The 27,990-nt window shown below is 33.8% G+C and overlaps 1 protein-coding gene across 1 annotated transcript in view; it reads right to left on the reverse strand.

Annotated features, from left to right (window-relative positions):
• The window catches only part of LOC121391888 (receptor-type tyrosine-protein phosphatase alpha-like), a 91,065-nt gene extending 71,356 nt beyond the window's left edge, over positions 1 to 19,709 (reverse strand). The window contains exons 1-7 of the mRNA XM_041523360.1: positions 19,695 to 19,709; positions 19,093 to 19,227; positions 8,969 to 9,005; positions 8,687 to 8,910; positions 8,341 to 8,499; positions 8,013 to 8,279; positions 7,422 to 7,556 (exon numbers count right to left, since the gene is read on the reverse strand). Of these exons, the coding sequence (XP_041379294.1) occupies positions 7,422 to 7,556; positions 8,013 to 8,279; positions 8,341 to 8,499; positions 8,687 to 8,910; positions 8,969 to 9,005; positions 19,093 to 19,227; positions 19,695 to 19,709 (972 nt within the window). The remainder of the gene's footprint in view (positions 1 to 7,421; positions 7,557 to 8,012; positions 8,280 to 8,340; positions 8,500 to 8,686; positions 8,911 to 8,968; positions 9,006 to 19,092; positions 19,228 to 19,694) is intronic.
• Between the last annotated feature and the right edge of the window lie 8,281 nt (positions 19,710 to 27,990).

Raw genomic sequence — 27,990 nt, forward strand, 5'->3', positions numbered from 1 at the left:
TATTAGATGCAGCTAATAAGACATATAAATATACATTGATTATTAATGACATCTTGACAACAGAATATATTCTGTAACCTTTATAACATTTGTGAATGCAATACTCATTTTAGACGTTATCAACTCCAAGGTTAGTAGTCAACAGTAGTAGAATTATATTAACATCTTATTTTTCTAGCACCTGATGGTCCACCTACTGGTATCTCTGTTAATATTTTATCATCTCTATCATCTCCGTCAAATGGCAGTCACCATTAGGAGCTACGGTTAATGGCTATGTTGTCCAATATACAGGAGGATCAATAGAAGTGATGGAGGTAGGAACACTTTATACTGAATTAAATGGACTCACTCAAGGACAGAAAATATCAGATCAGTGTCTTTGCCTACATAGATCTTCCTTCATCTCTCAGCCACATCTATCACAGTATTATTAGATGGTATGAACAAGAGATGACAATATATATGTGTGGTTCATCTTCTGTTTAGTTCCCCAACAGGTCCTCTCTCTCACATCTCAACCTCTCAATACTACCTCTATATCTGTTTCATGGAGTCAACCAACTGACAGTATAATTCAAGTTTATATAGTGAGATATATACGACTTATGTGATGGTGTAATGAGTGATATTATAACTGATACTACTAGTACTGTATTGACTGGATTGTTACCTGGTCTAGAGTACTCTTGATTACAGTACAAGGCTAATATATACAATTGGAATTGGAAGGGGACAAAATACTACTGCTAACCCACCAAATGGAAAATGTACAAGTTATAATAATAAATCAATGATTTAGAATTAACCTACTTCTGTTCCCAGTACCTAGTGTTCACCAAATCTACAGTTCTCTATATGTCAGTACAAATCAATACATATATGGTGGAGTGATATGAATGTACACAACGTAATGGAGATATCACTAGTTATAGTATACAATATTATAGTAATGATAATGGAGATAGTGGAGAAATATTCATTAGTAGTAGTGATCAAAGAAGTCATATTTTGTATGGGACTAACACCATTTGTTACATACAATATCAGTATAGTCTGGTATTAAATATAATGGTACTGGTCCATATAGTACACAGGTCTATGGTTTTCACTTGTAAGTAATCATATCTGCAAACAATAAGTGTATTGTATAATCTTTCCCATAGTTAGTGGTAGAGTAGCTGATTTTACTGCCACTCCAGACATACTATCAGTACAGTTAACATGGGTCACTACCTTAACTGATAGGACTGACCATATCTATATCTATGAAGTGTTTATCTGGTATACACCAGGTACTCTATCATGTAATTTGATGTAAGTACAACATCATTCCAGCTGGGATATATCAGTTATAATAATATAACAACTACTACTATTGAAGTAAACTAATCTTAATTAAAATACCTGCTATATATTTGCTGTAAGACCTTACATTATAACACAACCTTCATTACCAGGACAATGGAGTATCATTTGCAAACTACTACTGGTATATAACATTAGCTATACAATGACAGATGTGTCTTATCCATATATCTTGTATTGTCTAGGATCTACTGGTCAATCTTCTGGATCTCTACTCCTATTATTGCTTCAGTAGTTGTTGTGTTACTTTTAATAACAATAGCAATTATATAGTGATTGTTGTCATAATAATGGCTGTAGGTTGAGGACATTTGACATATGGACACATGTTAATATTATTTGTTGATACATCCAATGTGTGCTGAGCATGTGTGTGTGTATCAAACTTATCTCACAATGTTTTATTTATTTCAACTTTTATATTTCAAGGTCAAGATCAAGAGTAAGAAGTATTCATCTGCTAATATTGATAACTCACAGCTGTCATCAGTGCGATACATACCCGACAAAGTGGATGAGAAGATTGTTTAAATGATTATGAGAATGTGATGCCAGATATAAATGGTTACAAGATATCATTGGAAAGTGGAACATGTGAGTATTAAAGACAGTTGACTTCTCATTGACTCTGTCTCCCTTTCTTTTTCCTTCCATTTTTTCCTCTTCTCTTCCTCTTCCTCTCACCTCTTTCTGCCCCTCTTCCTTTTACACCTCCCTCTCCCTCTTCCTCTTATTTCCACTCAATCTCCTCTTCCTCTTACTCTTTCTTCCCCTCTTCCTTTTACCCTCCTCGCCCTCGTGCTCTTCCTCTTATTCTCCCTCTAAATCTCCCTCTTCCTCTCTTATAGATACATCTATTGGTGATATTATCTATTCTGAACCCAATGATATTGTTGAGAATGCTAATAACAGTATTGTTTTATAATAGAAGAATCATAGATTTTGTCCTATCAAATTATACCAAACATACCCAATACCATCCTGTGACTGATTAGGACATCATGTAGCTGAGTTGTCACTTACAAGTACAACAAAGAAATTTAATAACATACAGCCTTTACAGGGCAAGTCTATAATCTCACTTTATGGGTTACATATACAATATAATCACATCTATTTATGTATTGCTATGTATAGATTTATATTAGTGCGGATTATATATTATATTGTGACTATAACAGCAATTGGATGCAAGATTACTCTGATAAATCTAAAACCTTTGGATTTAGTGAGGAGAGAATAAGCCATATTAAAACAGATTTAGAAACATAACAGTTGTGTCAAGTCACTAATACTACCAATAAAAAGGACATACATCAACATGACCAACATACTGCATGACATGACCAACATGCATATAAAATACATACATCACATGACCAACATGGATATATATATATAATATATATATATATATATTAGATAGATACATTAACAATTTGAGATGCTCTCATGATTTTCCATTTTTCAGATGATATAACCACCATTATACTACAAGCACTGCCTCAATTTTATTGATACCAAGAGAATCATTTATCAATGCTAGTTATATTGATGTAAGGTCAATTGATACAGCTATAGCTTAGCACACTATGACTAAATGTAGTGAGTGATAGAATTTTGACAAGAGACACAATATACTATTACCATCTAGCCAAAACAGGTGTGTAATAGAATCAAAGTAGTGAGTGATAGAATTTGGACAAGAGACACAATACATTATATTAGTTAGCCCGAAACAGGTGTCTAATAGAATCAATGTACTATCACTTTATCAACAATTTCATTATAGTATAAAATAAACTTCCACCGTATGTATTACATAGTGTATTATTCTACTGTATTTTGTCTATGAAATATAACAGTCCGTCATGTCTTGATTATTAAAATTTTAATATAAGATTTTGGTTTTAGAGTAGATTTTATTTAAGTAAAATTTTCACCAAACCTGCATAAAGTAGCATTCTTCCATCAATGATAGTATTGTTGATGTCATATTATATTATATATTTTATTTTCTGTAGGGTTACCATAGACCACAACAGTTTAGTTTCCCTGCAACACAAGGTAATCATAATATCTGAAAAAATCAGGCATCAAAAAAACAAATGTTTTTAGGTCCTCTTAAGTCAACATTTGATTGATTATTTACGGCTGATTTGGCAAGAAAGAACTCAAGTTATTGTTATGTTAACTAACTTAAGAGAGGATGTTGTAAAAACAAATGTGAACAATACTGGCACAACGATGTATCAGATCAATACTAGTAATTGGACCATTCAAGTAATGTTAGTTAAAGAGGAGAACCTACTGGATTATGTTTGTACGCAAATCTCACTATTAAGGTAATACATTATAATTATGTTCACACTGGACTTTGGCAGAGGCACACATACATTTATAATTGTATATATGAGAGCTATGTCTTCTCTGGTTCATTGGTAATGTTTGGTTTTAATTGACTCAATTAGGAAGTTTAATGAATGTCTAATCTGTTGCAGACTTGGTTTACTAGTTCACACAACATGTCAATTACTATGTATTATACAATAATAATACTCACACTAAAGGAAGCAATGTATATTATACATGGTACATAATATATGAAAGTTAATTTTCAATTGATAACGTATATCTTAAAGTCATTGTAAATATTCATAGTTGTTATTTTATTTCCATTTAGGTACATGGCTCATCAATGCTATTATCTGTCAAGCAGTACCCCAGTATGTTACATGGCCTGATCATGGAGTACCTGACTCTGTCTCTCATTTATGAAACCTTCACAAACAAAGTCACTAATACATGGTCTCCATCTAAAGGTCCCATCTTAGTCCATTGTAGTGCTGGTATAGGTCGTACTGGTTCATTTATTGCTGTGGATATAGCTCTGAACAAGCTAGTAAAGAGGGAGTAGTAGATATTGCTGGTATTATTATAGACTTAGAGAACAGAGAATGAAGATGGTACAGACAGTGGTAAGTGGACAATGGAGGCTTAAACCTGATCAATGTCATGATTGATGCTCTCTTCTCCTCTCTCTCTCTCTCTCTCTCTCTCTCTCTTGTAGGGCTCAGTATGCATTCATTCATGATGCTGTATTAGAAACTGTTATTGTTTGGTAATACAGAAGTTAGCAGTGATAAATTAAATGCTGAAGTTCATAAATGGAGACAACCTAATAATTCAATTGGTATTACACCATTACAGACACAATTTGAGGTACTAACAAGATAATGTATGATGTTCATTGTCTTCATTGTAAGACTTACTTTATCATCAGTAATTGGATATTGTTCTTTAATTTTGTTAAATAAAGTTATATATCTTGTGTTACAGTAACTTTTCTATGGTTGACTAATTTTTCTCTGCTTTCAGTTATTGGATCAGGTCACTCCTAATCCAGATGACATCCTTATAAAAAACTGCAGAATCATTTCCTGAAAAGAACAGAAGAAAGTCACTCTTACCTTGTAAGATCCCACACACACACATTCCAAACACACACACACACACACAACCACAGTATCATACATAACTACATTAAAGTGATTATCACATTACAGATGAACGTTTGAGAGTAGGTCTTAAAAACGAATATCCAGACTACATACATGCTTCCTTTGTCCATGTAAGTTATATATACACATGTTAAGGTTTCTGTGTCATATGTATTCTAATGTATAATATGACTAGTTATGGCTACAGGTTTGCATCAACATCATTTGTGTAAAACATAATATAGTAACCTTCAAATGACAGGCTTGTCTTAGTGAGGCTACATTGTAACACACCTTACTCTATAGTATGTTTAAATGTAGTAGTAGCCATTTATATAGATGGGCTACAATATACTGCTTTATATTAATATTTATTAATATAATTATTGCATTGTGTAGATATATAACTCTTATTGCAATTAATATTTGATTAATGTATCATATAGTTTAATTGTTGTTTTCATAGGGTTTATCGTAAGAAGAGGGCATTCATTATAGCTCAGAGTCCAATGGAGAAACACTACCAGAGACTTCTGGAAGATGATAATGGATTATAAGTGTCTGCTATTGTGATGTTATGTGAATTAGAATAGAATGGAGAGGTAACTTATAATAACCAAACATAACCAAAACTTGTTTGTATTTAACTGATAGTATCCCTCTCTCCCTTTTCCTTTGTTCCTCACTCTCTTTCTCTCTCTCTCTTACTAGGAAACATGTTACAAATACTGGGAGGAAGATAAAATGCAATATGGAGAATTTACAATTGTACTCAAGCAACAAAACTCAAGAGACAGGATTTATGAAACGAGAATTTGTAATTATAAATATAAAGGTTTTCTTATAATGTTGTTTATTTAATTAATTATTGTTATTGCTCAGGATGAGAGTGCTCATAATATGATACAGTTCCAAGTACTGGACTGGCCTGATGATAGTTGTGTCAGACAACCTCAGACATTGTTACAAGTTATTGATGGAGTTATTAAAGTACAACAGAAAATTGGAGGAGGACCAATAGTTGTACACTGCAGGTAAATAAACTGTACACATAGTAATAGTTACTGCCTTCCTCTCTCTAGTGACACAGTGAGCGTTGTGGAGTATACTGTTCACTAAGTATTGCTCTAGAACAATGTAAAGCTGAAGGTGTAATAGAGGTATTTCAAGCAACTAAAGCAGTGAGAATGCAGAGACCAAGTGCTGTAACAACAATGGTAAGACTCAATTCAAACACTTTATATTATACTAAATATATATATACTTATATTGTCAGTCTATTCAGTAAGTGTTATAGCAATGGTATTCAAATTTTAAATGACAGCAAAATTTGTAATTATAGTAGATAATCAATAATTCAAACATTATTTTGTCATTAGTATTTTGTAATCACTTAGACACACCAAACTGTTGTTACTGAAGTATAAAATGCTATGTACTATTGTACAACATGGATCTTTAAGTGTTACTAAATCCATTACAGAAATTGAAATACAATAAGAGTGTAGTTATAGCAACACCTCATGTAAATATCTGTCAAGAACAGTATTTTTTATAAATTATCTCTTTTAATTTAGGATCAGTATCTCTCCATATATGAGACTGTTCTAGCTTATATAGCTATGTACAGTACATATTCTAACTTTAATATGTGATAACTCAAACCTCTTTAATATTTTTATTGCTATCTATTTAACTGTTGTCATAAAATGGTGTTATCAGCTGTAATATATTATTGTTTAAAATGGGTATAATATGTTATTAAAATAAAATGCTTAGATATTTTTAAGTGATAATATTGTCTCTAGTTATATAATAATAATATTTTGTGGACATAACTTCTAATATAATAGGTATACTTAATTCAGTATGTGTTTACAGCTATATAATATGGCTATATATTTCCTTTTAAGACAACTGAAAGTTAGCATATGTACTGTTCATTGCCAGATATATCTTGATGACATCATAAATGGAAGTATATTGTTCCTGTACAAAAAAAACATGAGATATCAGTCTATTATTAATAAACTACTCTATTATTACCAGTGTAGTCACAGCTCCTGGTTTGCTTCTTTTTAACAGCTTTGGTCACTTGAAATACATCTATTACACCTTCTGTCTTACACTGTTCTAGAGCAATACTTACTGAACAGTATACTCCACAACGACTCACTGTGTCACGAGAGAGAGGAAGACAGTAACTATTACTATGTGTACAGTCTATGTACCCGCAGTGTACAACTATTGGTCCTCCTCCAATCTTCTGTTGTCTTCTAATGACTCCTCAATGACTTGGAGGATAGTTTGAGGTTTTCTAACGTGTCCATCTTTAGGCCAGTCTGTTACTTGAAAACTGTAGAACATTTCAAGAGCTTGTGTCCTTTAGATTAACATTAATGACTCTTTCAATATATCCACTTTGTACATTCTCAGAATTTGTCTTAACAAAATACTCTCCAAAGTCAAGTACATCAGAAGTTGGCCAATATTGATAACAGGACTCCTATGTTATGCAGAGTCAGTAATTAATCTTTTATTAATTAAAGTTACCTCTCCATTCTCTTCTAGTTCACATAACATCACAATAGCAGGCACTTTATAATCCATTATTATCTTCCAAAAGTCTCTGGTAGTGTTCTCCATTGGACTCTGAGCTATAATGAATGCTTTCTTCTCACGATAACCCTGACACATAAAAAGTGGCACACTTATAAAATTGATAAAAACTCAATCTCAATTTATTGACTTCTCTCCTAATGAAAATTTTCCTAGGTCTGTTTGGATCAAGCATTGACTAGCCGTGACCAGTGCACCTCAGCCATGTATACACTATGCCATGGGCTTCATTAATCCTTTATTGAAGCATATTCCTTCTGACTAGGAGTACCCAATGGGGTTTTAGTGATCACAGAGATCCAAGGGATGAAGCTAGTGTTCTCTAAAGTCATTTGCATGGAAGTGGCCCTTTGCAACTTACCAACCATATCATTCCACTTAAGGGAAGGGCCATGTCTGTCTCTGTATATGGTTGATACCCACATGAAATGTTAACTTACATTTAAGAAAGATGCATGAATGTAGCCTTTTGTCTCCTGAGAGTAACAAGGAATTTCTCAGCTATATAAAATTGTTAATAATAACATTCATTGTTCTACAGTCCTCACGTGGTAGGTACTTGTCAGAACGATTCTTATCACTGTTGACTTCTGCTGTATTACAATGAACATCATCAGGTTTAGGGGTCAATTGAAATAGGAGATTAAACTGAGACTCAAGACCTGTCTGATGTGTTCTGGGATCACACTCTTTAAGTTTCTGTAGTTCAGAACGATATTTGTCTGTTAGAATCTCTGTTTTTCCACAAATTACTCTTTCTAGTACAGCATCATGAACAAAAGCATATTGATCCTATGGAGGGTATATCGTTGTATTAATGACACTTCTTTATAATGTTAACATGATGACTTACCACTGTCTGTACCATCTTCATTCTCTGTTCTCTAAGTCTATTGATAATACCAGCAATATCTACTACTCCCTCTTTACTAGCTTGTTCCAGAGCTATATTCACAGCAATAAATGTACCAGTACGACCTACACCAGCACTACAGTGAACTAAGATGGGGACCTTTAGATGGAGACCATGTATTAGTGACTCGTTTGTGAAGGCTCATTAGAGGGGTAGCATAGTCAGGTACTCCATGATCAGGCCAGGAGGTAAGATGGATATTGTGTTATGTTATGAGTCACATTGGATCCATCCTCTAGCTATTTAATTATAAGAAGAATTTAGAAGTTACTTTCATAACATTTACTTTAATTTTGAGCCTTCGAATAGCAAAATCTGGTAAAACCTGTTCATCCAGTAATGTGATAGTAAAAGGTCCAACAAAGGCAATAGGCTCTTTGAGAGACTTTGGCCAATATTGTTCACATTTGTTCTTTGATCCTTCTTTTAAATTAGTTACCATGACAATAACTTGCGGTGTCTCTTGCCAGACTAGACGCCAGAAATCAACTAATGTTTTCTTCATTGGTCCTACACAAATAACATGATATATATATACTTTATACATTTGTTATAACTAGTTGTAGACCTTGTGATGCTATGAACTTCTTTGAACAGCTATAACCCTATAATATTAATTATTATTAATATAAATATTATGTCTTAGTATTATATTAATAATAATAATAATAATTAACAACTTACATCTATATAACTAGCATTGATATATTCTCTTTGACATTGATCCAATTCTGTATTAGGTATGAGGATAATTCTGTTGTCATCATCTGTTCAGTGATAATAATATTTATGTTAACAGTATATCCGTGCACATACATGTAGCTATGTTCTTAAATCTGTTGAGAAGTTTGTTCTCTTCACTAAAGCTTACTGTACAAGGTTTATCTTCTCCTTTATATAGCTCCTGTAAATAAAGTATGAGCATATACTGATAGAACAATTAATATGTTATGATAATTATACTTATAATAACAGAGAAAAATAGTACCTAGGTCAATTTAAAATAACATGACATTAATAAAACTAAATGCACTGTTGTTGACATAGAGTATTAACACTAATCTATGACTCTAGATATATTGTAATCATTAGATATGTTTAATGATAAAACTAATAGAATTATTCATTATTATTACCTTGTATTGTTCATTAAAAGCTGCATTACCATTGCTATGACAACTGGCTACATGAGTACCAAGATCATCAAGTGATACGGGGAGAGTAGGAGGGATCTGAGGATCAAAACTAGTACTAGGAGGAGGATGAGTGTGAACGGAAGAAGATGGAACAGCATAAGTTATATCAGTGATATCACCATCTTGTGATTTATCATAAGACATGTTCATATAAACAGTAGCTTCAGTAGGTGAGGAGGATTGATCAGTCAGTGCCATATATTCTAATAATTCATTTGTTATTGTATTATAATAATCATAATATTTGGTTACCTGCTTCAGTTGACAGTATTTTAACATTAGTTTGTTTTTTTGGCTCCTTCTGGTATATATTCATATTCAGTAGTATTAGATGGAGGAGATAGACTGGAGTTATTTATCTCACTAATTGCAGCATATTGTTGTTCTTCTAGTGAAATAAAAACAATAATATATTCTATTTATGTCTATTACTATACCTTTCTTAGATTAGTATTAACTGATGATAGTTTCTTTTCTGCTAGTATAAAGTCATCATGTTGCTCATTACTCTTCCTTTGTTTAGGATTCTTGCTCTTTCTTCTGTATCTATGTCAAAATATAATACACTTTATCTAATGTAGATATATTGACCAACCTTACCTTATAACAAAAATTACAATTAGTATAATTATTATTACCAATAACACTAATACAAAAGCACCAGCTATTCCACCTGCAATGACAACAACTGGCAATGCATGAAAATAATAAAATCAATATCAATAAAAAAATTACACTAACTTTGATTGCTTGGTTCTATTAAAAATATAAGAAAATATAATGTTGCAAACCCTTCAGTCATATCATACCTTTATTAGTAGCCAGTGTAGGTTCTGTTGTGTGTAATTCAATTAGTGTCATATTAGCAATTACTGTCCATAGTCCATAACCATTAACAGTGTAACCACGTACACCAAACAGATAACAGCTGTTACTTATCAGATTACTTATAGTCACATTTATACTACTTGTATTAGTTTTTATCATTGGATTAAACTCATCACTAGGAGAACAACTACCATTAGACTGATGACTAGTGTACCCTATCTCATATGTGATAATAGATAGTCTAAAGGAATATAACTAGGTACACTCCATGAGATAACAGCCCATGAAGTAGACATAAAACTGGATAATGGTACTAATGGACCAGGAACTGAGTACAAAGTATAATTGTTGTTCATTAAGAATTGACAATGTACTTACCTCTTTCCAATCTGTACTTCAATAGGATCACTGAAAGGACCTCTTCCAATAGAGTTACACCAGCTACACTCATGTTATATACATTACCAAATACTAGATCATTCACAATGACATATCTCTCACTACTGGTCAGGTTGTATGTCACACTATTGTTACTAATGATCACAATATACTTAATGATTCTACCATTACGTAGATGACAATCAACCTCTTCCCATGTAATTTCTGTTTGATGTCAAACTAAACAGAAAAACCATGATCAATTTGGTGATCCCATAGGTTCTATATTGTTTCATAAGTTTTAAATTAAAATATTAAATGTATTATTTACCTGCTGGTTCTGTTTCACCTAATATCATTACTGGACTAGACTCTCCTAGTATATTACCAGCTCTCACTGTGATGGTATAGTTCATACCACTGAACAATTCTCTTAATGTATAATTGAATGTTGTAGTGAACTGATGAGGAGTAACAGACACCAATGTCACATTTACTGATGATAACTCAGGACAAAATGGACTATAGGAAATGTTGTAGTATGTTATATAGTTACCGTCTTCAATACTGGGAATAGTCCAGTTCACTGTAATAGTAGTGTTTGAGATATCACTCATTGACAGGTTAGTTACTGATATAGGAACTAGACAATCAAATAAAGTCACATTGTGTTTATACAAATATCAACTCACCATCAAACCTTAACAATCTTTGTCTACTATTAATTGAAGGAAGATCTTTATATGAGTACACACTGATGTTATATGTACTCAATGTTAGTCCATTGATTAGAACTTCATCTTCTCTAGTAGATAATATCTTGTTAGTATCTACTCCAGTAGTAGAGTTAATGACAATGACATATCCATTAGTCTGTGATGAAATAGTCCACTTGATTTTGATACTAGTCTCATTTAAAATATATGTCATCACATTAGATGGAGGACCTACTGGGAACTAGAAACCATTAAACCTAGTTAGATGAATAACTAAATTTCACATACCTTCTAATATCACAGTGTCATTGTATTCACTCCTTTATACATTGCTATACAGGTAACATTAACTGATACTCCCAGTGGATCAGGATGTACCAGTAGTGTGTTGTTGTATATGAGGAGATCAGAATCAATTAATGTATACATTGAGTTGTACTTCATTACTCCATTCACTAACCAGTAAACATCAGTAGTAACATTGACAGTAGTTGTCATACAATCAATATGATATTGAGTGTTTTGAAGTTCAGTAATGGATGAGGTAAATGTCCAATTGATTGACTACTAAATAACTAAAAAAAATTAATTGATAATGAGCAAATTTTATAGACATTACAATACCTGATGATAATGTTTGTACACTGATTACATTACTAGCAGGTCCTAGTATATCTTGATAGGCTCTGACTGTATGTTATAAGTTGTTGCTGGTATCAGTCCCTTCAGTGTTATCTCATTCTGACTACCTCCCTTTACCTGTTGTGTCACAGTGTGTGTGTCACTAGTGGCATTGACTACATATCCATCAGCATCAGATGGAACAGGTGTCCAACTGACAGTGATAGTGGTAGCTGTCTTGTTGACCAGAGTAGAAGGAGAGGGAGTGAATCCTGGAGCTGAGAGTGTTACATATGACATCATGTAACTATAGTAGTAAAAGTACTTACCAGTTACTGTAAGATAACGATTTCTTATAATCTCTTCAACTCTTACATAACACCTATGTGCATGATCACCATTATTGTTTGACTGACTAAATATTCCATTGTTGATCTTTTCTGCATACCAAGTAACAGTAAAATTAAATAAATTTTGTATAGTTATTGGTTGTCTTTATTTTGAATTGGTGTTGGATTAATGTCACAACTGAATCCATTTTGTGGTGATCCACAGATTTGTTCACTATTGTTATTATACCCCTGAATTCATTATAAAATCCACTATATACACATTCAAGTCTGTATTGTTGTGGAACAGCTGTTATATTAGAAGGAAGTTCAACAATATTGAAGTTTATGATCTCTACATGTCCTATAGTAGATCAGTAACAAATGACAGTGTGTACTAGTACAATGAGATATAACTTACTGAATATATGAACAGTGATGATGTTGGTAGTAGGATCAGAACAATTACTGGGTAGACAACACTTAAACTTATTACCTCCAAAATCAGATTCATGAAAAGTATCAGCACCAGGTCTGTATATAGTGATATTAACTGGAGTATCAGAGACATCACAGAGAAGTGGATCATTGTTAATACTGTTGGTACAGTTTACAGGTTGTCCATTAGGATTAACCCACTCTCCTCCAGACAAAGTGGAATTAGGTAACACACATTGGAGATGGTGAATAGTTAGTTTGTCCTGGTGTGATGTAAATATGATTGATGTAGGAGCCATTAGGATAACAATTTCCATTGAACATTAGGTAGATACCTAGAACATTGTCAGTAAATGATGTACTACACATCAAACTCACTTACCTGAGTCTGGTGGACAGTTACTAATAACTTCACTCACATATAAATAGAAGATAGTAGCCAGTAGTAGTACAAACATTGCCTTACTATCTGACATAACAAACCTTCTCTCTCTATAGTTCAAGTTAGTACACACCCATCAGAAACCTGTACAATAATCCTTGGGGCGGTTTTTAGTTACTATACAAGGAAATAATACACCTCTCTATGAATTTAATAAAACATAAATAGTCTGAATTATGTTATGATAAACATAATTCAAATATGATACTCATTTTAGAACAACAAGAAAATAACTTTACCCACAACTACTCTTGCAGTACATGTAACAAACAATTACAGAAACTAACAGTTAGACAATATGTATAGTAGTTGGTAGTTATTATATCACAATACAATAATGTCATATTGAAACTATATACATAGTAATGATATACAAAAACACTCATTGTATTTATTAACCATTTATTTATTGTGTACATTATGTAGCAGTATCATCATCACATCATAAAATAAGAGAATCATAAACTAAATTTCTTTGATGTACAAATACATTTATGATAATTGTTTATATTATTTATTGGGTTCATTGTGTAACAGTTTTTACTAAGAAAGTCATAAATGCTAATAAACTAAATGTTTTTAAACAATTTATCTTTTTGATTTCTAAATTCATAATCCAATATATTACCACACATTTCTTATTTTATTTAGAATATTTTCATGTTTACGCATTAAATAAATTAAACCAGAATATGACACTGCATATAAGATTACAAAAATGAAATGAAATACACTAAAGTGCTAACCTCGCTGCGGTCTTATCCAAGAGACTTTATTGTTTTTAGCCTCCTCAAGTGACCTTGCAGACAAGAGTATCTCACGTGATGCGCAAGATGATTATTGATAACTCAGCATTTCTCTTCAATCAAAGCTTTGCCGTTTCAGTGCGCCTACTGGGTACTTTGCACTCTAATTGACAAAAGGTCCAATACTTTCCGACTTCTTAGTAAAAGTTAGTGATTCTCCAATGACAGTTATAGTGCTAGTATTTTTAGTTCGCGCTCAATATATCGAAAAAATAAGTTAGTAAAACTGTCATAACTTTCCAAAGAAGTATTTTGGCCAAAATTCTCACTTTCAAAAGTTGGAAAATGTCATAAGCTGTATGCAGGAGGTTTTATCGAATTCCCGAGTCTTCACTGAAAGCTGTGCTTTTTTCAAAGGTTTTTTCAGACTTTTAAAGCTTTTTGTTCGTTTGACGCTCCTTTTGTCAGTATTCTTAAGAAGTACAGGAGTTTTTACTACCCTCCACTATAGTTTGGTGGCTACTAGTGCCTTTTTTGCGGAGTTAAAGCAGTTCAAAGCCATTTGCCCGGGTAACAGACACACACACACACACTGACTAGAGTACAGCGCAGCGAGGTTATAACAGCGAATAATTTACAGGTAAGCGGCAAGTTACCACCTATATCCTAATAGTTGTATCACACATTAGTCTGAATATAACTATGGATAGTTATGCAAATTATCATCAGTATGCTGACTATCTGTTATATTATTGTTTAAATTGAAAAGACAGCTTTTTTTGTTTTGTTTTTTATAGAAACACAATAAATTGCTCAATAGTCAGAGACTAGTACAAAGAGCAATGATGACATTATATAAATAATTGGTAACTACTTGAATAAATGACGGAGGGAATTTCTTAAAACTGTTGGACAGTTAGAGTCTTTAACAGATGTTGGAAGTGAGTTCCACAGGGCAGAAGTGTTTGGGAAGAAGGAATACAAGGAAGAATTGGTTCGGGAATAGGGGATTCTAATGTTTAGATGGTGAGAAAAGTGAAGCTAAGATGAGATGAGGAACTGTCTTGAAGTTGAAAAATATTACTTGGAATAAATAAAATATTGTGAATGAACTTACAGAGAAGGAGAAGTTTGGAAATTTTCCCTCTGGAAGAGAGTTTGGGAAGGGAGAGTTGATATAATAAAGAATGGTAATTAGAAGACCATTGTTTTGTACATAACTTGAGTGTAAAAACTGAACATCTTCAGTTTCTTGATGTCTTTCAGTTGGTAAGGGTCCCAAAGAGATGAACAGTAAGAGAGATGAGGGAGGATGAGGGACTGGTAAAAGTTTGAGTAGAGCAGAAGGAGAAGTGTGAAAGTAAAAATTGCAGAAAATAAAAACGAGGAGTTTTTCTAGTTTTGGAACAGACATAATCAATATGAGGAGGCCAAGACAGCTGAGAGTTCAGGATAACACCCAAGTATTTGAAGGAGTAGACTCTTTCTAAGGGAGAGCCATTGAGGTATGGGAAAATTGGGGGAATTAGAGGATTTTCTGGATATAACCATGAATTTGGTCTGGAGGTGTTAATGGTTAGGTGTTTGGAATGGAGCCAGAGGATAGAAGATCTATACTAGATTCGATTTGCAATGAGTCAGGAGTAAGTTTGTAGGGACAAGACAGAGGATCTCATCAGCATATAAAGTAATTTGAGAATGGTTGGGGAAGAGAAATAGAGGAGATTTCATTTATGTACAGAATGAAGAATAGTGGGCCTAGAATGGATCCTTGTGGGACTCCAGAAATCACATCAGATTTGGATGAAAAAAATTTATCAATGACAACCTGTTGAGAACAATGAGTGAGGTAACTCTGAATCCAGTTGACTAGGTGAGGAGGAATGAATTTTGTATGATAGAAGTGGTGTCTAGGAGAGGTCTGTGAGGTATAGAGGTCCAAAGGCCTTACGTAAGTCAAAGAAGACAGCACAGATAGAGAAGTTAGAGTCAAGTAGAGAAAACCATGAATGATAGTTGTGATAAGAGCAGATTCTGTAGAAAAGGATGGTCTAAAGCGAATTGGTTGTTGGACAAAATTTTGTTATTTTTGAGAAATTGTGGAGCTAGTCAAAAACATGTTTTTTTCTAGGAGTCTACTAACTAGAGAAAGAAGGGAAATAGGACGATAGTTTTGATGGAGAAGGATTGGGTGATGACTGCTTGGGGATAGAAATTACTAGAGATGTTTTCCATTCCATTGGGAAAACACCAGAAGAGAGGAGACAAGTTAAACAGTTTACATAGAGGGACAGAAATTGAGTAGGCTGTAGCTTTAAGCATTTTTGATGATATTCCATCAGGACCACTGGATGTATGGGAAGGTGATTGAGAAATCAATTGTATGATGTTTTCAGGAGTACAAAGAAGATCTGAGGGGCAGTCTGTTAGGGAAGTGAGGTAATATGTCAGATAGAGAAAGTGAGGGAACTGAAGAATTGAAGCATTGACTAAAGAAGTTGTTGATCAAGTTGGCTTTGGAGATAGGGTCAGTGACTGTTAAGTCATTGTGTGTTAAGGTTGGGATGGGTTAACGATTTCTTTTTTAATTTTCTGAATAAAGACCAGAAAGACTTACACGAGGAAGATGAGGGCCGACAGGTGGTTGAAAAATGAGGCTTTCAACTTACATTGATATGAAAGGGTCTTGTTCCTGCAGACACGGTACTGAGACATGTAGATAGGAGACTTCAGTTTTTTAGCTTTGTGGTAAAGATGGGTTTCTTTTTTTGACACAGGCAAGGAGATCATTGTTACCCCCAGGAAAGGAGCAACTAGAAGGCACAAGTTTTGATGGGATGAAACGACGCATGACCTCTAGGAAGGCTTCCTTAAAGATAGACCAACAGGACATTGATGTCTGTGAGAGGAGAAAAGGTCATCCCAGGAGTAGAAGAAAGAAGATTGGCAGAGGCAAAATCAGCATTCTTGTAGATGCAGACTTTACTATAACCACTACCAGTCGGAGTGCTTGGTTTTACAGCTGGTGGGAATTGTAAATTGCAAGAAAGGTGGTCAGATGAACAAACTGGAGGAAGAATAAATACAGAGGAGGGTAATCAGAGGGAATAAATAGAAGATCAATTAGTGATGGAGATCCTGAATAGGAAAAGTGGGTAGGTTCTTGAACTAATTGATTTAGGTTAAGGGAGTTAGTTAAGTCAAGTAGCCTGGTCAAAAGAGGAGATGTTTTGCGAAAATCTATATTGAAGTCACCAAGTAGGATAAGGTTAGAAAGGAGACTTGGGTTAAAAGAAGAGAGAAAATCAACTAAGAGACTGAGATCACCATCCATGTTTGGGGGGCGATAAAATATTCCTAGAGTGAACCTGAAGTGGTGGCAGGTGATTTGTAATGGAAGAAATTGTTTGAAGGAAGAGGTAGAGGAGATACAGACAAATGCGATTTCACAAAAAACAACAATGCCGCCGCCATGGTGATTACAGTCTAGACGGAAGCAAAGGAAATTGGGTAAAGATATTTTCAAGGTTAGAAATGTCAGAAGAGAGCCAAGATTCGACAATGCAGATAATATCAAGGGAATGAGCAGAACACAGGAGCTTGAGGTCATCAAGTTTAGGAGAAGGCTCCTAGCGTTAAAGTAAAAAAACGTTTAGTGAGTTAGATGATTGTTTGGGGAGAGAGATGTGAGTAGTGACAGCAGCAGGTTGATTAAGGTTTGGGATTGGGTAAATATTGGGTGGGTGGAATGTTGTTGGGTGAGTGGTTGAGTGAAGATTGATTGTTGAAGAGTGGATATAGGGGAGTGGGCGGAGGTTGGGGAGTATATAGTGGAGGCTGGAATTTGGTAGAGGAAGAGTGATTCACAGGGATGAGGGTGGAGTTTGGAGGAGTGGTGCCTTGTGAAGATTTGTTGGGGTAGGAAGGAGAGCCTTGGTGTGTGAAGAGGAGGATTGATGAGAGTGTTTGGAAATTGAAGAGGAGAAAGAGACGAAGAATGGTGAGAGCGTTTGAAGGGTGGAAAATGTGGAGGCAATGGTAGGAGAGGATGATGAGGAAGAGGTTTCTTTACTGGTCGGAGACCTTTGGCTAAAAAAAGGAGCAGCTGGGTAAGAAGAAATAGGATGACTCTTGGAAGGATGGGAGTTGGACGGAAAAAGTTGAGATGAATTTGAAGAAGTAGCTGAAGACTTCACAGTAGTGTCAGGTTATTAAAACAATAAATGCACTCATTGTTATGGTGAGAGAAAAATGTATAACCCAATTAAAATATCATTAATAAGAAAAAAGAAATCATTAAATTATTGTTACCAGCTTGATAATTACAATAATTATTATGTGTATATTGAGTCAAACAGCTAAGACTTAGTGAAGTTAGCATATGTACTGTTCATTGCCAGATATATCTCAATGACCATCATAAATGGAAGTATATTGTTCCTGTACAAGACAAAATGAGATATCAGTCTATTATTAATAAACTACTCTATTATTACCAGTGTAGTCACAGCTCCTGTTTGTTCATTCTAACAGCTTTAGTCACTTGAAATACATCTATTACACCTTCTGTCTTACACTGTTCTAGAGCAATACTTACTGAACAGTATACTCCACAACGACTCACTGTGTCACTAGAGAGAGGAAGACAGTAACTATTACTATGTCTACAGTCTATGTACCTGCAGTGTACAACTATTGGTCCTCCTCCAATCTTCTGTTGTCTTCTGATGACCTCCTCAATGACTTGGAGAATAGTATTTGAGGTTTTCTAACTCGTCCATCTTTAGGCCAGTCTGTCACTTGAAACTGTACCACATTCCAAGAGCTTGTGTCTCCTTTTACATTAATGATCCTCTCAATATATCCATTATGTACATTCTCAGAATTTGTTTTAACAAAATATTCACCAAAGTCAAGTACATCAGAACTTGACCAATATTGATAACAGGACTATTATGTCATATAAATTTAATAATGTTTAAGTTTATTATAAGTTACCTCTCCATTCTCTTCTAATTTACACAACATGACAATAGCAGACACTTTATAATCCATTATCATCTTCCAAAAGTCTCTGCTAGTGTTCTCCATTGGACTCTGAGCTATAATGAATGCTTTCTTCTCACGATAACCCTATTAGATAACACAGTGAAGATAATATGTGGTAACAATGAACTAACATTTAAAAAAGATGCATGAACATAACCATGTGTCTCATGAAGTGTAACAAGGAATATCTCAGCTTTAAATAAATAAGAAGTACATATAAAGATATAATCAGGTAATAATATTCTCACGTGGTAAATACTCATTGGAACGGTTCTTGTCACTATGACTCCTTGCTGTAGTACAATAAACATCATCAGGATGAAGAGTCAATTGATACAAGAGATTGAATTGTGACTCAAGACCTGTTGGTGTGTTCTGGGATCATACTCTTTAAGTTTCTGTAGTTCAGACTGATACTTGTCTGTTTGGAATCTCTGTCTCTCCACAAATTACTCTTTCTAGTACAGCATCATGAATAAAAACATATTGATCCTATGGAGGGTATATTATTGCATTAATGACACTTCTTTAACATTAACACAATGACTTACTGCTGTCTGTACCATTCTTTATTCTCTTTGTCTAAGTCTATTAATAATACCAGCAATATCTACTAATCCCTCTTTACTAGCTTGTTCCAAAGCTATATATCCACAGCAAATAAATGTACCAGTACGACCTACACCAGCACTACAGTGAACTAAGATGGGACCATTAGATGGAGACCATTTTGTTAGTAACCACGTTTGTGAAGGCTCATTAGAGGGGTAGCATAGTCCAGGTACTCCATGATCAGGCCAGGAAGTAAGATGATATTGTGTTTTGTTATGAGTCACATTGGATCCATCTTCTATCTAATATTAATGAACAAAATAAATCTAATACTTTCTTAAGATTATTTAACCTTTACGTTCAGACTTCGAATAACAAAATCTTGGTAAAACCTGTTCAGTTCCACTAATGTGACAATAAAAGGTCCAAATGTAGTTGGTTCATATAAGATTCAGGCCAATATTGTTCACACTTAGTCTTAGACCCCCTCCTTAAGATTGGTTACCATGATGATGGTATTGGGTCTCTCTCTTGCCAGATTAGACTCCAGAAATCAATTAATGTTTTCTTTAGTGGTCCTGTACAAATAGCATTATTAATGTTTTATATTATATGATGATGTATTAATACTTACCTTGTGCAGCTATAAACTTCTTGGAATGTCCATACAACCCTATAAGGAAAGACAATATAAATATTTGTAATACAGTTAGTTTGTAGTTATGATAAGGTATATCATCAAGTGTATAATAGGATTTTTGTCAACTTACATCACATAGCTGGCATTAACATTATAAAATCTTTGCTATGTTTTTCAAAGTTAGGGCCAGTTTGGAGTAAAATCTATTTTCATCATCTGTGTCATATTGAAAGTCATATATCAATAAGTTATATATAATAAAGTACATACATGGTGTTATGTTTTTTAAATCGGTTATAAGGTTTGTTCACATCACTAAAAACCTACGGTACATGGTTTATCTTCTCCTGTGTACAGTGTCTAAATATACAATAACACCTTATATAGTTTATAACATCACTTCCTTACTTTATATTGTTCACTAAAAGCTGCATTACCATCACTATGACAACTGGCTACATGAGTACCAAGATTGTCAAGTGATTGGGAAGAGTAGGAGGGATCTGAGGATCAAAGGGACATGGAGAAGGGGGGTAGCTAGACAGGAGAGGAACCCTTTTCTGTCACATTAGCATATGTTGGTTCACTAGTTATGACTGCATACTCATCATCAGTGGTATGTGAATTCTTCATATTTGTCATTGCTTCATACTCTATAGTAGTTAATGACCAATATTGTATATAATAATCAATGTATATGTATAGAAGATCTATACCTGGGTTCAGTTGATTGTACTTTTCTTTTCTAAGAGTGGAAACTCATTTTGTTGTCTGCTCTTCTTAAAATCAGCTATTCTTTTTGTTATGCTGAGAACATCTCCTTTATAATTACTCAAATTAATGTTAATATAATATCTGTTCTTATCCTTAAAACATATACGAGTAATATTAGTATTAGTATTATCACTAGTACTACAAGTATAGCACAATAGCTCCACCTGCTATTCCAGTATTTAATAACTATAAATAAATATACATTGAAATGAGAAAGCATATGATACAAATATCTGATTACTATTCTGTGTAGAAGTTGATAGTGTAGATAGACAATTGATGATTTTGGTACTACTGAATGGAGTGTGTAATAACACGAACTTGTATTACTAATTACATAGGTGTGAGTAATGATGGCTAAAGAAAGTGTCTATAAACAATATTACCAATTACTGTCCATAGTCCATACCATTAACAGTGTAACCACGTACACCAAACCGATAACAGCCTGTTACCTATCAATCACTTATATCACATTTATACTACTTGTATTAGTTTTTATCATTGATTATTAAACTCTCACTAGGAGAACAACTACCATTAGACTCATGAGTACTCTGCCCTATCTCATATGTAATATAGGATAGTCTACAGGAAAATAACTAGGTACACTCCATAGAATAACAGCCCATGTAGTAGACACCAACTGGATATGTACTAAATGGACCCGGAACTGGTACAAAGTATATAATGTTGTTCACTAGAACTGACAATATACCGTACCATTTCCATCTGGTTACTTCAGATGATCACTAAGGGACCTCTTCCAATAGAGTTCACACCAGCTAACTCATGTCAAATACATTACCAAATACTAGATCATTCACAATGATATATCTCTCACTACTAGTCAGGTTAGATATCATACTATTGTTACTAATTATCACAATATACTCATGATTCTACCATTAACGTAGATGACATCAACCTCGTTCCCATGTGATATTGTTTGATGTCAACTAACAATGATGAAACCATGATCAACTTTGGTGATCCCATAGGTTCTAAAAATTATTTCGTAGTTTCTATAAAAACATTAAAAGAGTCTTTAACCTGTTACTGGATCTGTTTCACCTAATACCATCAAGGAACTAGACTCTCCTAGTAGATTACCAGCTTCTCACTGTGATGGTATGTTTAGACAACTCAACAATTCTCTTAATATATAATCTGAATGTGTCGGGGACTGATGAGGAGTAACAGAGACCAATGTCCATTAATTGTGATAACTAGGACAAGGGACTATAAAATACGCAAACCTCTGAGGCTTCCTTAAAGATAGACCAACAAAATTTGATGTTTTTGTGAGAAAAAGGTCATCCCGGGGAAAAAGAAATTGGCAAGGCAAAATCAATTGTAATGAGACTTTCGATAACCACTACCAGTCGAAATGCTTGGTTTACAGCTGGTGGGAATTGAAATTGAAAAAAGGTGGGCAATGAACAAATGGAGGAAGAAAAATACAAGGAGGGTAAATAAGGGAAAATAAAGATCAATTAGGATGGAGATCCTGAATAGGAAAGTGGGGTAGGTTTTGAATAATTGATTTAGGTTAGGGGTTAGTTAAGTCAATAGCCTGGTCAAAAGAGGAGGTTTTGCGAAAATCTATATTGAACACCAATGGATAAGGTTAGAAAAGGGACTTGGGTTAAAAAAAAGAAATCAAAAGAAGAGACACCATCCATGTTTGGGGGGCGTAAAATATTCCTAAGGAACCTAATGGTGGGTGATTTGTAAGGAAGAAATTTGTTTGAAGGAAGAGGTAAGGATACGACAAAGCAATTTCCAAAAAAACCAATGTGCCGCCATGGGAACAGTCTAGACGGAACAAAGAAATTGGGTAAAGATATTTCAGGTTGAAATTAGAAGAAGCAGACACAAGCAGATAATATCAAGGGAATGGCAAACCGGAGCTTTGGGTCATCAGTTTAGGAAAGGCTCCTACTTAAATAAAAAAACGTTTAGTGGTTGATGATTTTTGGGGAAAGATGTGGTATGCAGCAAACAGGTTGATTAGGTTTGGGATTGGGTAAATTTGGGTGGGGTGGATGTTTTGGGTAGTGGTTGAGGGAAGATTGATTTTGAAGATGGGTAGGGAGTGGCGGAGGTTGGGGGTTATATGTGGGGCTGGAATTTGGTAGAGGAAGGATTCAAGGATGAGGGTGGAGTTTGGAGGAGTGGTGCCTTGTGAAGATTTTTGGGGGTAGGAGGAAGGCCTTTGGGGTGTGAAAGGAGGATTTATGAGAGTGTTTTGGAAATTGAAAGAAAAGAGGAAGAAGGTGGGCTTTGAAGGGTGAAATGGGAGGCAATGGAGGAGAGGATACAGGAAGGGTTTCTTTACTGGTCGGAGACCTTTCGCTAAAAAGGAGCCGGGTAGGAAAATGGATACTCATGGAAGGATGGGAGTTGACGGAAAAGTTAGATAATTTGAAGAAGTAGCTAAGCTTCACTTTGTTGTTATTAAAACAATAAAATCCTCATTGTTTGGTGAAGAAAAATTTAAACCAATTAAAAATATCTTAATAAGAAAAAAGAAAATTAATTATTGTTACCACTTGTATTACATAAATTATTGTGTATTTGGTCACACGGCTAACTTAGTAGTTAGTATGTACGTTCATTGCCAGATATACTCAATACTAAAATGGAAATTTTTCCTTACGACAAAAATGAATTCATTATTAAAAAAAATTATTTTACCATGTAGTCACGCTCCGGTTGTTCTTCAACCTTTAGTCACTTGAAAACATCTATTCCCCTTCGTCTTACACTGTTCTAGGCAAACTTACTGAACAGTATACTCACAACGCTCACTGGTCACTAGAGGGAAGGAAGACAGTAACTTTCTATGTCTAATTTATTTACCTCAATGTACAACATTGGTCCCCCCCTCCAATCTTCTGTTGTCTTTGATACCTCCCAATGACTGGAGAATATTTGAGGTTTTCTAACCGTCCATTTTACCCATCTTTCCTTAAACTGACACACCCAAAGCTTGTGCTCCTTACATTAATATCCCTCAATAACCATTAAATATTCTCAGAATTTGTTTTAACAAATATTCCCAAAGCAAGTACATCAGAACTTCCCCAATTTGATAACGACCTTTATGTCTATAAATTTAATTTTAAGTTTATTATAAGTTACCTCTCCATTCTCTTTAATTTACCAACATGACAAAGCAACACTTTATAATCCTTTCCTTCCAAAAAGTCTTGCATGTTCTCCCTTGGACTCTGAGTATAATGAATGCTTTCTTCTCACGATAACCCTTTAAATAACACAGTAAATAATTTGGTAACAATGAAACTAAACTTTAAAAAGATGCAACTAACCATGTGTCCCAAGTGTAAAAGGAATCCCTTCACTTTAAATAAAAAAATCATTAAAGAATTCGGTAATAATATTCCCAGTGGTAAATACCATTAGAACGGTTTCTTGTCACTATGACTCCTTCTTATACCATAAACATCATCGGTGAAGAGTCAATTGATCAAGAATTGAATTTGATCAAACTTTGGTTTTTCTGGGATCATACTCTTTAATTCTGATTCAACTGTACTTGTCGTTGGGAATCTCGTCTTCCACAAAATTATCTTTCTAGTACGCATCAAACAAAACTATTGTCCTAGGAGGGTATATTTGTTGAACATTCTTTAATATTAACATGGACTTATCTGTTGTCCATCTTATTTTTTTCTTTCTTTGTATTTATACCACAAATCACTACTCCCCTTTACAGTTTTTCCAAGGCTATACCCCCATAAATTCCTACGACCTCCCAGCCTACGTGAACAAGATGGGCCTTAAGGAACCATTTTGTTTAAACCCTTTGTGAAGGCTCATTAGAGGGTAGCATATAGGTATCCATGATCAGCCAAAAAAGATATATTTGTTTTTTAGAGTACTTGGATCCATTTCTATCTAATATTAAGAACAAAATAAAATCAATACTTTCTTAAATTATTTTAACCTTTACGTTCAGACTTCAATAACATAATCTGGAAACCTTTGTCCATAATTGACAATAAAAAGGTCCAAATGTATTGGTTCCATATAAATTCGGCCATATTGTTCCCACTTATCTTAGACCCTCCTTAAATTGGTTACCAAAGATGGTAGGGTCCTCCTTGCCAATTAACTCCAGAAATAATTAATGTTTTTTTAATGGTCCGTAAAATATTATTATTAATTGTTTTAATTATAGATAATGTATTATACTTCCTTGTCAGCATAAACTTTTGAATGTCCCCCCTATAAGGAAACAATATAAAATTTTAATACGTTTTAGTTTGAGTTATTAAGGTATATTCCAATGTATAATGGTTTTTGCACTTACATAATATAGCTGATTAAATAATTTTGCTGGGTTTTTCAAGTTAGGGCCAGTTTTGGGTAAAATTCTATTTTTATACTGGTTGCTTAAAGCATATATCAATAATTATAAATGAGTACAACAGGTGTTATTTTTAATCCTTATAAGGTTGGTTACTACTAAAACCTCAACAGGTTTTATTCCCTGTGTAATTCTAAATATACATAACATTTTATAGTTTATAACTCCCCTTATTTTATTGTTCACTAAACTGCATTACCTCACTATACAACGGCCAGAGACCAAGATCATCAAGGATTGGGGAGAGTAAAGGATAGGGATAAAAGGACCTGGGAAAGAGGGGTAGCTAGACAGGAAGGGAACCCTTTTCTTCACATTGCAATTGTTGTTCACTATTTGAGCTAATCATCATTTTGAATTCTCTATTTGTCTTCTCAATCTTAGTGTTAATGACTATTGTATAAATAATCCAATTATTGTATGAAATTTACCTGGGTTAGTTGATTTACTTTCTTTCAAGAGTGGAAACTTTTTGTTGTTGCCTTTTAAATCGCTATTCTTTTTGTTAGCTGAAACTCCTTTATAATTCCAAATTAATGTTAATATAATTCTTTTTCCTTAAACAATTACATAATATTTATTAGATTAAACTTACACAATATGCCCATGCCCCCTGTATTCCAGTTTTAAATCAAATAAATATCATTGAAATAACCTATGATAATACTGATTACTACTGTTAGAATTGATGTGTAGAACAATTATGATGTTGGATCTATGGAGTGTTTAAAACAAACGTATTACTAATTCTATTTGAGGGCTAGAAATGATATTACCAATTCGCCATATTCCATACCATTACATGTAACCCTACCCAAACGTCAGCTGTTACCTATCAATATTATTCACTTTACTTGTATTATTTTTATCTTGGATTAAACTCCAACTAGGAGAAAATCCATTAGCTATGGTACTTGCCCTATCTCATAGTAAAATAGGATATCTACGGAAATTAAATATCCACTCCTGAAACCCATGATAACACAAACGGTAGGTACAAGGACTCCCATAGTTCTAAAATTATTTTCGTAAGTTTCTATAAAAACATTAAAAGTATTATTACCCTGTTACTGGATCTGTTTCACCTAATATCATCACTGAACTAGACTCTCCTAGTATATTACCAGCTCTCACTGTGATGGTATAGTTCATACCACTCAACAATTCTCTTAATATATAACTGAATGTTGTAGTGGACTGATGAGGAGTAACAGAGACCAATGTCACATTAATTGATGATAACTCAGGACAAGAATGGACTATAGGAAATCTTGTAGTATGTTAGATAGTTACCATCTTCAATATTGGGACTAGTCCAGTCCACTGTAATAGTAGTGATTGAGACATCACTCACTGAGAAATTAGTTACTGATGTAGGGAACTAGACAATCAAATAAAGTCACATTGGTAATTTATACAAATATCAAACTCAACGTCAAACCTTAACAATCTTAATGTATTATTAATTGAAGGAAGATCTTTATATGAGTACACACTGATCTCATAATATCTACTCAATGTTACTCCATTGATTACAGCTTCATTTTCTGTAGTAGATAATATCTTGTTGGTACCTACTCCAGTAGTAGAGTAATGACAATCACATATCCATTAGTCTGTGATGACATAGTCCAGTTGACTTTGATACTAGTCTCATTTAAAATATATATCATAACATTAGATGGAGGACTACTAGGAACTAGAAACCAGTAAACCTAGTTAAGATTAACAACTAAATTTCACATACCTTGTAATATCACAGTGTCACTGTAGTTCACTCCTTTATATATTGCTATACAGGTAACATTAACTGACACTCCAGCAGATCAGGATATACCAGTAGTGTGTTGTTGTATATGAGGAGATCAGAATCAATTAATGTATACATTGAGTTGTACTTCATCACTCCATTCACTAACCAGTAAACATCAATAGTAACATTGACAGTAGTTGTGATACAATTAATATGATATTGAGTGTTTTCAAGTTCAGTAATGGATGAGACAAATATCCAATTGATTGATGAAATAACTAAAAACATTAATTTAAAATAATCAATATTTGATGGATATTAGAACAAATCAAAATTAAACTAGTATATATTATATAATATTATTATAAACTAACTTGTTAGTGGTTCAGTTAGTGTTTTATTAATAGTTACTGTCCATAGTCCATAACCATTAACAGTGTAACCACGTACACCAAACAGATAACAGCTGTTACCTATCAGATCACTTATATTACTTGAACTTGTTGTATTTTGATTCATTTAAAGTTTTGCTAAATTTGAGAACATCATTTTCCCCAAAAGAACAGTTCTCAGATTGTATTATCCCATAACCAATCTCATAGTGTGTAATGTAATACTCCTTAGGTATGTAGTCTGGTAGACTCCATGATATTAAGACCCATGTTACATCAAATATATGTGATAGACTAACATGACCTGGTACTGTAATATACAGAGATATGAATTACATTT

The sequence above is a fragment of the Gigantopelta aegis genome, unplaced genomic scaffold (assembly GCF_016097555.1).
Source record: "Gigantopelta aegis isolate Gae_Host unplaced genomic scaffold, Gae_host_genome ctg3062_pilon_pilon, whole genome shotgun sequence".
Classification (NCBI taxonomy): domain Eukaryota; kingdom Metazoa; phylum Mollusca; class Gastropoda; order Neomphalida; family Peltospiridae; genus Gigantopelta; species Gigantopelta aegis.